General features: G+C 39.1%; 1 protein-coding gene across 2 annotated transcripts; it reads left to right on the top strand.

The window, feature by feature from the left end:
* Positions 1–368: 368 nt before the first annotated feature.
* On the top strand, positions 369–11,835 carry pdcl3 (phosducin-like 3). Of its 2 annotated transcripts, XR_005463150.1 has the most exons (7): positions 369–583; positions 2,447–2,564; positions 3,687–3,777; positions 5,821–5,964; positions 6,532–6,740; positions 7,378–7,454; positions 10,937–11,835. XR_005463150.1 is itself a non-coding variant. In XM_038818022.1 (6 exons), the coding sequence occupies exons 1-6, from the start codon at positions 578–580 to the stop codon at positions 11,077–11,079; spliced, it is 711 nt and encodes a 236-aa protein (XP_038673950.1). In that variant the 5' UTR covers positions 370–577; the 3' UTR covers positions 11,080–11,835. The 2 variants fall into 2 exon arrangements, 1 of the variants encoding a protein (XP_038673950.1); XM_038818022.1 differs by lacking the exon at positions 7,378–7,454 and having other exon boundaries at positions 370–583.
* Positions 11,836–13,704: the final 1,869 nt, after the last annotated feature.

Raw genomic sequence — 13,704 nt, 5'->3', positions numbered from 1 at the left:
CCTATTTACTTACCTTGCACTATGGTTCCGAACCAGTCCTCCAGAGCAATCCAGTATCACCCACACGTGGAGAATAATAGAAAAAGACCATGAATAGCATTGTCAAAAATCAACCTTTTTTAATTTCATATTTCTAACACGGCAAATTTATAAAATTGGAACGTTGGTTACATATAAATTGTATGCCATTGAACAACATTCTATACGTAAACTGAAAATGATCAAGCAGTGCTGAGTAGGAGCCATTTCCTGCCTGTCATGTTATTGCTGTTGAACAGAGAGGAAGCAGTAGAAGTGAGTGAGTGAATCACTGGGTTGCTATTTCCTCATTTGGAAAACTTGTCACCGCCATTCCATAAATGGCATCATAAGAAACCGGAAATTGGTGCAACCCAAAAAAAAATCCCCCCGAACCAACAGCAACCATCCCTGCTCAGAGGGAGGAATCCAACCTGAGCCGAGCGCTGTCTGTCTGTGAGCTACTGAGGGGGAAAAGCTCCAGCGGAGAATTCGTGCTCCGGACATTAGCGAGTGACGGAGCCCAGCCAAGAGCCGCTCTGGGCGGTGAGACACAGCAATGCAGGTCAGTAACTCCTCTCCTGGGGGTTCATTTAACTGGGACGGCAAAGTTAGCAGAAGCGGAAACGTCTTCTTGGATGATATTTAGCAACCGCATGTTTTATTCTCATTCTTATGTGTCAAATCCACGGCAAATCTCATTGTATAGCTGCCACGATTAATAAACATGTTTCCTTTGACCCCCCGCCCCTCCCTCGAGATAACTTTGGAGCCTGTTCGGCCTACTAAAATGTATTAGATCAGAGCACTATTTGATTTCACAAGAGTTGTCAAACCGCGTGTGTCACATTTCAAAAGATCAACTAATTGTTCAGGTTTTTAACTGTGTGTGTGATGTGTTTGAAAATGTCTCCGTTTATTTATACAGATTGACAGCGCATTAATGATCACCATTGTGATCAATACTGTGATGCCAGCCCTATTTCAATAAAGTCCGAGTTCCGTCTTTCTAACCCTTTTTTTTCTAATGGTGCCCTCGGTTTGGTTGCTTCTTCTAGAAATCGGTTTCCTTGGTTTTCATAGAATTTACAACAAATTTACAGTGCAGAAGGCCATTCTGCCCATCGAGTCTGCACCTATGTGGTAGTCAACACTGTCGTGTATGTATATATATCTCGCATATGAGGTGTATTACGGTACTACAGGTATGGGGGTAGATCCCTGCCAGCTGGCTCCGCCCAGTAGGCGGAGTATAAATGTGTGGGCTCTCTGAGCTGCAGCCATTTCGGCTGCAGGAGGCGACAGATCTCTGCGTAATAAAGCCTCGATCACACTCTACTCTCGTCATAATTGATAGTGCATCAATTTATTACGCAGTGATTTTACAACGATGGATCTCCGTATCAAGCCTGATCGCCTGCAGCTGCACCTTCAAACAGACAACGCCAAGTCGGCCTTCGCACATTGGCTAGTTTACTTTGAAGCATACATCGGATCTGCGACAGAACCACCCTCAGAGGCACAGAAGCTCCAGATCCTGTATACCCGGCTGAGCTCCGATATCTTTCCCCTCATCCGGGACGCTACCTTTTAAATTGTTCCAATATTCCTAAAATTCTCCATTCACCACAGGTTTCAGAACAAATGTCATTTTGTTGTTGCTCTGGTTGCACTCTTACAGTGGATTGACAGTCCAGCAACATTTGCCCATTTCTTTAAAAAGCTGATCTTTGACATGGAACAAGCTGATCAGGTCTGCTGTGTGATTATAACTAGTAGATGCAGAACATCCTGGAATGTTAACACGTGGAAGCAAGCATTTCATCTCATCAAGACCACTCCAGTAATCCCCACATGAACCACCTAGCCTAATCTTGCTCTATTAAACAGTCCCCACAATCCTGAATATTTTTTCAGCGACTACATGATTGTCTTTTTAAAATAATTTAAGGACTCTGGTTCAAAGATACTGGTGGAACTAGAAAAGCTTTTATTTTTCCAGGTTAACAGGATAAAGGGACACTATTAATTAGGCCAATGTGTGGCTCTACAATGTAAGTCCTGATGTACTGTTCATAAACAATTCATTAAATGCAAAATGCTCCACCAGTTGCTGAGGTGCTTTTATACATGTGAACTGTCTTTTCGGACACTGGTTACATGTTGGTCTGCCTGGGATATTGGCTTAGAATCTACTGTGAATAAAAGAAGTGTCCCGTGTTATTTTTCTTCAGCTTCAGTGTTGCCCGCCCTTCCCAATTCTAGGCTACTTTGTCTTGTAAGAAAGGAGATTCTTGTTGAGGTGTTTAAAGAATATATTTGTCATTGTGGAATATTTCCACTTGTGGTGTCAAATGTAGTGGTGAGTATAGGATATGAAAAAGACTGCACTAACCTATCATACTAGTTTTGCTATCTTTTGCTTCAGGATCCAAATGCAGATACTGAATGGAATGATATTTTGCGGAAAAAGGGAATCCTCCCTCCGAAGGAGGATCCAAATGAGGCAGCAGAGGAAGAGCTCATTCAACACCAGAGATCGGTTGGTAAGTGAAGAGGTGTTATTTATTTGGTCATGGGGTGTGAACTTTGTTGGGAATGCCAGAACCTTGATGCTCATCCCTAATTCTTAAGAACATGAAGCACTGCAGTCTTCTGTTTCAGTCCACTTACGCTACTGTTAGGAAGGGGTTTTCCAGGTGTTTTTTCTTATCAAGAAACAGTTGGAAAAAATGGCAATACAGTTCTGAGTCTGGATGGTATGTGACTTAGAGATGAACTTGTAACTAATGGTGTTCCCATATGTTTGATCCATTTTCCTCCTAGGTGGTAGAGGAAGGAATTTTGGCTAGTTGCTGTCTTGCGCTTTTTATATGATGCACACTGGTGCCAGTATGTGCCCATAATGGAGGGTGTAGAGTTTTAATGTGGTGCATTGGGTGTCAGTCAAGCGGACTGTTTTGTATTGGATGTTGTTGAGCTTCTTGCACTGGGCAGCACAGTAGCACGTGGTTAGCACTGTTGCTTCACAGCGTCAAGGTCTCGGGTTCAATTCCCGCTTGGGTCACTGTCTGTGCGGAGTCTGCATGTTCTCCCTGTGTCTGATTATTATTATGTTATTGGAGATGTACTCACCAAGGCAAGTGGAGAGTACTCTATCACTCTCCTGACTTGTGCTTTGTAGATGGTGGACAGACTTTTGGGAGTCAGGAGGTGAGTTACTCACTGCAAAGTTCCCAGCCTCTGATCTGCTCTTGTAGCTACCTCATCATTGAGTCTGGGAATGGTTAGTGAGCCTCCTGCTCTGGTTATTTGTTTAATTGCCGAGGCTGTGAACAGTTGGAGATTTAAGTCTAGGTCAGAGGTGAAGGGATTTAATTAAAACTTGTTGTATAACATAGTTTTTCTAACTGTCTTTGTCTTTGTATTTTAACAAAACCTTTGCATTTTCTTTGCAAGAAATTCAGTAACAAATTGCTTATTGAATGCATTGTTTTCACACTTGTGCACGAATTAAGCATCGCATGGTTTCTCTGCCTTATACCTTCCCAAGCAAAGAAATTTACCAAATTTCTTTTTGAAAGTGCTTTTTAAATATTTTTAAAAGTCTGATGAAATTTTGTGAGGTTTTCAACACATGCAGATATTAAGTATACTTTTTCTGTCAGTTAAAACATATGAGGACATGACCCTGGAAGAGCTAGAAGAGAATGAAGATGAATTCAGTGAGGAAGATGAAAGAGCCATTGAGATGTACAGGTAAACAATTTGAAGATGTTAAAGAAGTGTTAGAATGCAGATGTGTATGGGATCCCAGCAAACGTGAAGCTTTAAGTTGTACTGAAAATGATAACAGTCACAAGGAACCACCCTGTCGCTTAATTTATTTTTATTTTGATTCAGTCCTCAATATTTGATCTGACGTTTTTCAGTTGATAATGCTAGGACTGATGGATAATCATTTGTGACCTGGTAACATATGCTACCATGATACAAATTTTTCTCAGATTGTAGACTGCTTGGACATTCTCAGTTATTTATGTTGGTTAAAATAACCCAATGCATAGCCTATATACACCAACCTCTATCCTTTATCTTTAACCTATTAATTATCTAGATTCTTGATTTCTGTCTCTTTTGCTTAAAATTGGCCCAGGATTTGCAGTCTAAACAACAGTGAGGTTCACAGGTAAATGACATGTTCATGGCAATGGGCAGTGGCACGGTTAAATGCAAAAGCCCAGAGGTTTCTGTTCGAGTTACATTACTCTGCCTTATCTTCACAAAAATGGCATTTTGTCTGTTTCACTTTTGAAATGCAATGAATGATGTGAATTTGCCATGTTTGTGCATAGATACAAACTAAACCGGCCACATTCAAGGATAAGTACCCATCCGTACCTGTGGATGTGGTGACTGCTAATTTCAAGCGTGGGACTCATTCCAAGTGACCATGTTATTTGTGATTTTTTTTTTAATTGTCAAATTAAATATTTTTTCTCTATTTTCCTTTTTGTTTTTCCCTCTTTTTAATCCAATCTTTAATTCTCTTTTGCCTCTGGTTTTACATTGAATTTGGCAACACTAGTTGATATTTACTTCTCAGCCCTTTGTTCACTTCTCAAGTCTTCAATTTGATTGGTTTAGGAGATAAACAGTTGGTTGCCTGTTCACTGAGGTCTCGGGTGCCCATTTTCCTTTTAATCAGCTTGCGAGTTAAGCAACATGCGACCAAATCTTTTTTTAAAGTCTAAGATGTAAGGGAAAGTCTAACTAACGGCAGTGATTACTGAATACACTGCTACAGCAAATCTTTCCCCATTATATCATCTTACACTAGATACAAGTGGAAAAGTGATTTATATGATGGTTTCCCTTCACCTGGCTGAACTGTTGAAATTCAAACTTGCAGCATCTGTACTGTCATGTTCACTTTCATTTGCACAGAATTTGATTAACTGGGCTGGATTTAATGTGACCAGGAATCTCGGATACTGACTCGTGAGCCAACAGGAGCCCCATGTCATCTCTTTAAGGGTAAAGCCTGCCGACTTAAGTGCCACTTAAATGCATAATTGGAACGTGGCGGGCATCCCCAGAATCGAGGACCCTGGGGGGGGGGGGACCTTCCCACTGAGAACTGCCAGCCAAATCAGAAGCTGGATCCTCTAATGAATGGCAGTACTACCAAGGAGGCAATGGCTGCTGCCAGTATGGCATCCAGCTAAGCCCTAGTATTGTCACTAGATCCCCAGGCCATAGGTGATTGATGGCAGGAGGAAAGTCGAGGAGCAGAGGTTGTGGAGGAGGGTGGAAGGGCGTTGGCAGAAAGGGTGGGGTGGGGGGTGTGGCTCTAAGCAGGCTGTCATCTTCTTGATGCCAAGTCCCTTGATAGACCATTGATTGTCTATGAAAGAGACCACCCTCTCCTTGGAAGCCCTCATATAGGTTTGCTTTTCGTGATCTCCGCATGGCAAGTACCATGCCCACTGCTGGGTTAATAAGTGGATATTAATTGCAGGATCAGCCAGGGACTTAATCAGGGTGGAGATGGGAAGGCAATGGGTCTCCATCTACTACGCTCCCACCTAATTAAATGCCCCCCTCCCAACAAACGCCCCACAGGGGAGCACATCACATTCCACCTACTGTCCCCTCCCCACAAATGCGGATTTCTCATCTGAAAGAAACCGGATGAATAACCATAGCATTAAATATTAGATATGTTTAATGGCATCTGAGTGGTTGGTTATTTTCCACTATTGTATGTTAACTGACTAACTATAATTTAATGTTATCCAGACAGCAAAGACTAGTCGAATGGAAGGCAACCCTGATGAAGAAAGTGTATGGGGAGATTTTAGAGATTTCTGGGCCAGATTATGTACAGGAGGTGACTAAAGCTGACAAGGGTCTATGGGTAATACTACACCTGTACAAACAAGGGTAAGTTGTATATCTAATTAATACACTTGTGTTCCACAAAGGAGCACTTTGAATTCCAAATAAACATCTGTCATACTTAACAGTTGCCTCACACTTCATTTTGTTGTTCTTCTCTCTTTATTGAAAGAGAGTAACATTAAAGAAAATTCTGATATAATTTCTATGGACTGAACATTGTAAAAACCTATGCCCAATAAGGATTTCCTGCTAAGCCCAAGGGACATGACTGGTGACACTATTATGTCATTGGAAAGGAAATTATTTATATTCTCTTCTCCCAGACTCTCCAACTAGTACTTCCAAACAGCACCAGTAAATGTTACAGGTATTTGCCCTTTATAACATTTCAGATTGCACCAACACTCTAGTGCAGTACAGTTCATTGCTCACTGGAATTTAGTAGATTTAAGGTTTATTTTGAAAAGCTGTCTTGTCCTAAATAAATACATATGACATTTTAATTTGCACCGTAACTACTTAAATGAGGACATTGAGCATTACTTGTAGTTTATTGTGCATTTAAATAATTTTGAAATAATTTGTCTGTTTGTTATTTGTATGTACCAGGATACCTCTTTGTGCCTTGTTAAATCAACATCTATGTGAACTGGCGAGGATGTTCCCAGAGACTAAATTTCTTAAAGCCATCTCCACCACCTGTATACCCAACTACCCTGACAGGAACCTCCCAACAATATTTGTTTATCAGGATGGTGACATCAAGGCACAGTATATTGGGCCCTTAGTATTTGGAGGCATGAATTTAACAAAAGATGGTAAGTGATTAAGAAAATTGTTTTTTTGCAGAGTTACAATGATCAAGATTCATAACTTAATTATTAAAAATATTAAGACATAATATCTAACTAAGTTTTCCTTCAGGATTTTTCAAATAAATGTCCTGTAATGCCCAAATAGCTGATGTATGATCTCTATTATGTTGCACGATCATATTCTCACAGCACTCATCGAGTACTTGGCTACTGAGCCAGCCACATTTCAATAAATGTTTCGGGTTGATAACGGTTCCGATGAAAAGTTTAGTATAAATGGAATCTTCACTCCTCATAACAATCCATTAGGAAACCCACAAGCAATGTTTTAGGTTAATGGCCAATTTGGTCTTCCCTTTTTGTCTTTTTATGTGCGATTCTCAGGACAAATTGATTGATTGTTATTTATTGTCACAATTATCGATGTACAGTGAAAAATATTTTTCTGCAGCCAAGGGAATGTGCAGTACGCGCATAGTAGACAAAAGAATAATAGACAAAAGATCCATATTAAATTAAATCCATCATTGTTCTACACCTTTGCATATTTTAATTTTATAATTCCAATGCTACACTCCTTGCTTCAACTGACCACCAAATTTATTTGCAAATAAAATTGCATTTGACAACTTTGTTTCAGAAGTTCATGTGAATTACAAAGAGTAAACTGTGATCTCTGGAGTAGATCAGTGAGCAATTAGCATTCTCTATCAGGAGGTCAGTGATTTATCCATTTACTAATTCTGGACTTTGCAACTTAACAGTGGATCTGATTTATTTTCACCATGAGCCATCATTCATTTCATTATTTTCTTGTGAGATTGAGTATATAATGTAGTGACTAAATTATAGACAGGGGGAATAATGTGTAACAGTGAGCTATATAAGTTTTGAGAGATGCAAGAGAGATGATGCAGTTCATAAATTGAGATTTAACTTGCAAACATTAATCTATAATTTTAACTTATCCCCATTGCATTGCTCAATATTTTTTGGTATGTGTGATGCATTACTTCCACTGCACAATACTAAATAATAAAGTATAAAAGATTCATAGTAAGCCTTTTTTCCAGTGGATCCTAATTGTGAGCCATTTTGCACACGATGATGATTTTTGCCAAGAGTTTACTCCGCATTTAGTTCAGCGTTGCAATTAATCAATCTTTGTTTATTGTGTTACAAGCACAACACTTCACTGAGTCCTTGCAGATATTTTTTCACTGCCTCATTGGGCAGCTTGTACTCTAGAATTCGTTAAATCTTTCACTGTTTATGAGTCAGAATTTCTGTGAAAAATTAAACAACTAGCTGTTTTGATTTGTTGAAGAAATATACTTCAGAAAATACAAACACACTTGTGGATCTCAACCAGTGACTATGCTGTTATTAAAATGAGGACATTATATTATGTAATATGGGTATAACTCTGTTGCAGAGGCGTCAATGTGGCGCAGTGGTTAGCACTACTGCCTCACAGCACTGAGGACTGGGTTTGATCCCGGGTCACTGTCAGTGTGGAGTTTGCACATTCTCCCCATGTTTGCTTGAGTCTCGCCCCACAACCCAAAAATGTGTAGGGTAGATGGGCTGGCCACACTAAACTGCCCCTTAATCGAAAAAAAGAATTGGGTAAAGAATTGGTTTAAAAACCTCTGTTGCTAAAACTGAATTGTGCACACAACTGTACATCATCATACTTGAAATTAATGGTCTTTTTACCTGGCCATTTGGATATAAAAGATCTGATTACCATATTTGAAGTGCCGCGTTAGAATTATCCTGGCGCTTTGGCGAACGGTTACACTCACCCACACTGCTAAACCAATCAACCTGTATTGATCTCATCGCTGTTTGTGGGGTCTTTCTGTACACAAATTGGCTGCTTTGTTGTCTACACAATTAAAAAAAATAATACATTTAGAGTACCCAATTATTAATTTTTCCCATTAAGGGGCAATTTAGCACGGCCAATCCACCTAACCAGCACATCTTTGGATTGTGGTGGTGAAACCCACACAGATATGGGGAGAATGTGCAAACTCCACACGGACAGTGACTTATGGCCGGGATTCGAACTCTGGTCTTCAACACCGTAGTCCCAGTGCTAACCACTGCACCAATGCGCTGCCCTATCTACATTACAGAATTGACTCTATCTCCAAATATTTCATTCACTGGTGCTGCAGAAATGAAGTTTGTTCATTCTTTCAAAAGGTATTTTGATTATCTAACATGATGATGAGCAAAACAGCGTCCTGTATATGTTTCTGGCTCTTTCCCTTTCTGACAATGTTTGTCCTATATTCTGTTAAATTTAGTCTTGTGCTTCATATAGGTGATTCCTCAGGGGTAAGAGTTTGCAAAGTTGCTCTGTGTATTTATAAAAGCCTCTTGAGATTGTGCAGGGCTTTCTACCCTGACAGCAAGAGTCTGAGATGGCCCAGTCCTGTTGTCAGGTTGGCACCTCTGCACCTGAATCAGCAGTTTGGGGCTTTCTGCCTTATGTGTGCGCATTTTGGAAGATCCAGACATGCAGTTACTCTGAATTTTCCATTTCCACACAATTTTTTGAGTTTTTGGTATTGGTGATCCTCCTACCAGGCGGCATGCTAATTAAACGGTGATTACTACATGTGTAATGCCTCTATCTGATGGTCAATACTCTACACAAGCCTTTTTCTCTTCCAAAGCTGTAATCCATGATGTCTTTTTAAGGTCTGCAGGCCTTTTAAATCCCGCAATAGCATCAGATTTTTCATCCATCGGCAGGCAAGTTCTTGTCTGATCTGTTAATTAGACTGATCCAAAAAATTTAAGCGCTTATTACATTTGAGATTGAGCATGTTTGAAAAATCTAGGCTAATGTGTTCATTTGGATTTGTGTCCGACCACATGATTGGAGCTTTAACAGGCAGCAAACTATGCCAATGTGAATTTAATACCTTTTTAACTTCTGTCAAATGTAATTGTTTCTACACTTGTGCCTCATGCAAGTCCACTAATTACCTCATACACATTTTTAGTATGTAATGTGTTTTACTGTATGATGTATACCATTGGACTGACTCGCAATAAGTTCTGCAGCTAACCGATGAGGCTAGTTTATGCTGAGAGACAGTATAATTGGGCAGGGGAGGGGAAACCATGAGTCAGGTGCTAAGCAGTAGTCGACAGGAGTTTGGCTTACGAGGTGGTAAATCGGCACAGCTGTCAATTTAAAATTAAAGTAAAACACTGCGGATGCTGTAAATATGAAATAAAAGCAACAAAATCTGGAAAAATTCAGCATCTGTGGAGCGAAGCAGAGTTAACATTAAGGTTGTTAACCTTTTTGAGGTGGTAAACTTGGCAAATACTCCAATTGTGCCCAGATTCTTAATATGGAGTAGATTGCTAGGAGTGGGTGTCTTCTTTTTTCAAGAGACTTGCACTGTAGATATAGATTTAAAATATGCACGTTCTTATTGTTACCCCCTGTTCTTAATGTTACCAGTACATTTTCAGCGAGTTGAAATGTTAAGAAGATGGCTCAAATTAATGTCAAAATGATTTCAGCAATTTAGTCAGTTTCTGCTGCTTGTTGTTCTTCATTGATTGATTTGATTTACTCTTACTGATTTTAATCAATTACTTGACTAATTATCAGATCACCATTAACTTTACAGAAGTGATATCTCAAAGACCACATTTTTGAAGTGTGGATCAGCTGATGCATCACTCGACATGCTGCTTCCAACTGTATATAGGGTGCCAGCTATGTATACACACAATTTATAGGGTGGGATTTTCTGGCCCTTCCTGCCAGTGGAATCTTCCGGTCCTGCCAAAGTCAATCACCGCCATGGGTTCCCTGGCGGCGGGATGGGTGGGCATTGAAAAACGCCATTGACTTTGGCAGGAGCAGGAGATCCTACCAGTGGATTATGGCAATCCACCTTTACCGCAACAAAGCCACCTCGGGGGGGGGGGGCTGTAAAATTCTGGCAATGGTGTGTACGGTACAATACTGCTCCACTTATTTATGTGTGCATACGTGCATTATAATTTACATGTCTTGCTAGTGAATGTGGCTATAATTAAACCGTTGTCATTTAGTTACAGAAGGAGCAGGAAACTATTTGCATTACTTTGAACTAAATAACATTCCAATGTTCCATTTTGACTTTCTACCTTCTTGTCTCCTTTCATTTTCATTGAAGAACTGGAATGGAAGCTATCAGTCTCTGGTGCAATCAAAACTGAACTAGAGGAAAATCCAAGAAAACAGATTAAAGATCAATTGATGTCATCAATCAGGACTAGTGCTCCATCAAAGAGGAGTAGCGACTCTGAAGAAGATTAGTTATTTAAGTACAGTGGGATAAATCTTCCCTCTGGATGCAGTAAACTATTCCAGTGCAAAAAGTGCCCATTTTGAAAACCACCCCCTCTCGAGTTTCTGGTCACTCCAATTTGTATATCACTGAACACAAAATTTGCCATGAACCAGCACAATTGATCAATGTCTGAAACACTACATTTTAAGTTACTATTCAAAACATTTCTTGAGAGTGATAACTCGGTAAAGCTGGATTAATACATGTGAAAAAGTGTTCATCACAAAAGTGAACATTTTAAATCACCATGTCAATCCACTCTTGAGTAGCCTGATTTTTTTTAATAACTAAAAATGACTTAAAAATGACTTAAAAATATAAAATTATTGGGTTGGGTTTACATTAGTAAAACTTTTTAAACATGCCAATTAGTATCCTTCAACTTTTGGAGCATCCTTAAAAGTCAGCAAACAAGCACAATTAGGATAAACTCTCAATGAGGTAATTTCAGGTTTTGTGGATCAGACTTGCTTCAAATGTGATATTTTAAGATTTATTGGAAATGATTGTGAAAACTCTTCATATAATCTATTGTGACAGTTACTTTAATATCAGGGAATTATGTGAAGAAACCACATTTGAATAGAAACTCTGGATCAGAGTGGTATTAATAAAAGCAATGGAAATAATTCAAATTCTGAAAACATTTTTAGTCATTCTACTTGTTTTTTGTTTTTACATTCAGTATACTTCAATAAAGAGCCTAAATAATTAAAGAAAAACTATAGCTGCCCACTGTGGAAAATCTTTTTAATTTAACCCATAACATATTTATGAAGGCTGTAATTATTCAGCAGTAATATTTAATCTGGTACTTTTTGGAGCAAATATTAAAGTAAAATATTGGAGCAAATATTAAAGTTAATTAAATATGATGTGTTTGTATGAATTTCATGGCATTGACTCACAGCATTGGATTCTGAATCGATCTGCGGCTGGAGATGGGCTTTTTACAGTTTTACTTTAAATGCAGTCATGTATTTAAATCCTTCTTTCAGAGCTCTTAATCAACCTTCAATCCTGATTCTTCATTTCAGGGGCAAGCTTGAATAAATTCCTTCTGTTTAGTTGATGTCATCTGAATACAGCTAAACTCTGAAGTTAAATCTGCATACCATTGTTGTTGAGCAGATTTCTTCGCAGCACGATGCTTCAACTCGCCCCTTTCAACTACATACAATATTAAAATAAAAAGCTTCATCCTCAAAAACAAAATATTGGAACAATGAAAAAGTAAATCATTACAAATGATATTTCTAACATGTAGCTGAGCCATACAGGTTTAATGCCCAGTATGTTTCCAGTTGTCTAGTTTTGCTTCTGACAGCTGTGGTAACATTACACTCTTGAGTAAGTGAGGGAAAATAAGACCAAGCTGTCGCTACTGATTGTAATCGAGTGATTCCTGCAGAAATGTCTGGGTTTTGTGGATATTGGGTAATATGTTGCTCCTTACCCTACTCTACCCCAATTCAATTGGTAGAATTGGCTGCCCGTACTTACTGTTGCGGTTTCACACATTTAATATTTCCTCATGCATTTAGTATTGCCTACTCGGACAAATTCTAGAGAGTTCTTCTAGAACTATACTCAGCATAAATTCAGTGCCTACAGGAAAGGAAACGGACAAATACTGTCAAAGAAACCGGAAGAGCTTAACACACATTGGACAAGAACAAGGTTGGTTCACCTGTTACCAAAGAGAAAATGTTGGAAAATCTCAGCAGGTGTGGCAGCATCTGTAGGGAGAGAAAAGAGGTAACATTTCAAGTCCAGATGACCTTTTGTCAAACTCCCTACAGATGCTGCCAAATCTAGCATTTTCTAGCATTTTCTCTTGGTTTCAGATTCCAGCATCCGTGGTAATTTGCTTTTATCCAGTGGTTCACCTGTTATCTCAACATGTTAAATATGCCAAAATTGACTGGCTAATTTTCATATGTGAACCCAGAATCCACAAGAGTGCTGCCAACATCTGTGGAATCACCAGCATCTATTGTATCAGACCTCCAGAAGTTACCCGATGGGTGTCATGGGGTGGGATGGAGGATGATTGTGATTCTGGCTCATGTTTGAATAAGGCAGTGTTTTTGTTCTGTCAGTCTTGTTCTCACCTCTCTTCAGGAAAGGAGAAACATTGCTGAGTGAAATGAACTTGTGCCTTTCAGTTTTATTTTTTGATTAGGAGTATTGCTCTCATGGCTGAACAACCATCCCCATCCTTTGTCATGGAAAGAACCAGTTTCCAGGCAATTATTTATTTTTAGATTCTATGTCACAGTTAAATTGAGCATAATTTCACTCCCTATTCAATATAATTATTAATCCTCACTGCTGATTGGTTAGATAGATAGCAAATAGAAAAATCATTGGCGTAGAACCCTAGCAGCTTTATCTGAAGTGGAAGCTCCAGGAATGGAAGGTTACTTTAACTTGATGATCTAATGTTCAATATTATTTGTCTCCCCTTTATTCAATAACAGCAAGAAAAATTTAAATCAGAACGAGCTATTTATGGTGATAAATCTACAATAATAATGGCTTCTGACTTTTAATAGAAGAGTAAGAGGCAACTTGATTGAAACATAGGA

This window comes from Scyliorhinus canicula, chromosome 14, assembly GCF_902713615.1.
Source record: "Scyliorhinus canicula chromosome 14, sScyCan1.1, whole genome shotgun sequence".
NCBI classification, from domain to species: domain Eukaryota; kingdom Metazoa; phylum Chordata; class Chondrichthyes; order Carcharhiniformes; family Scyliorhinidae; genus Scyliorhinus; species Scyliorhinus canicula.
The sequence above is the reverse complement of the archived record's forward strand: the minus strand, read 5'-3'. Positions and strand labels throughout refer to the sequence as shown.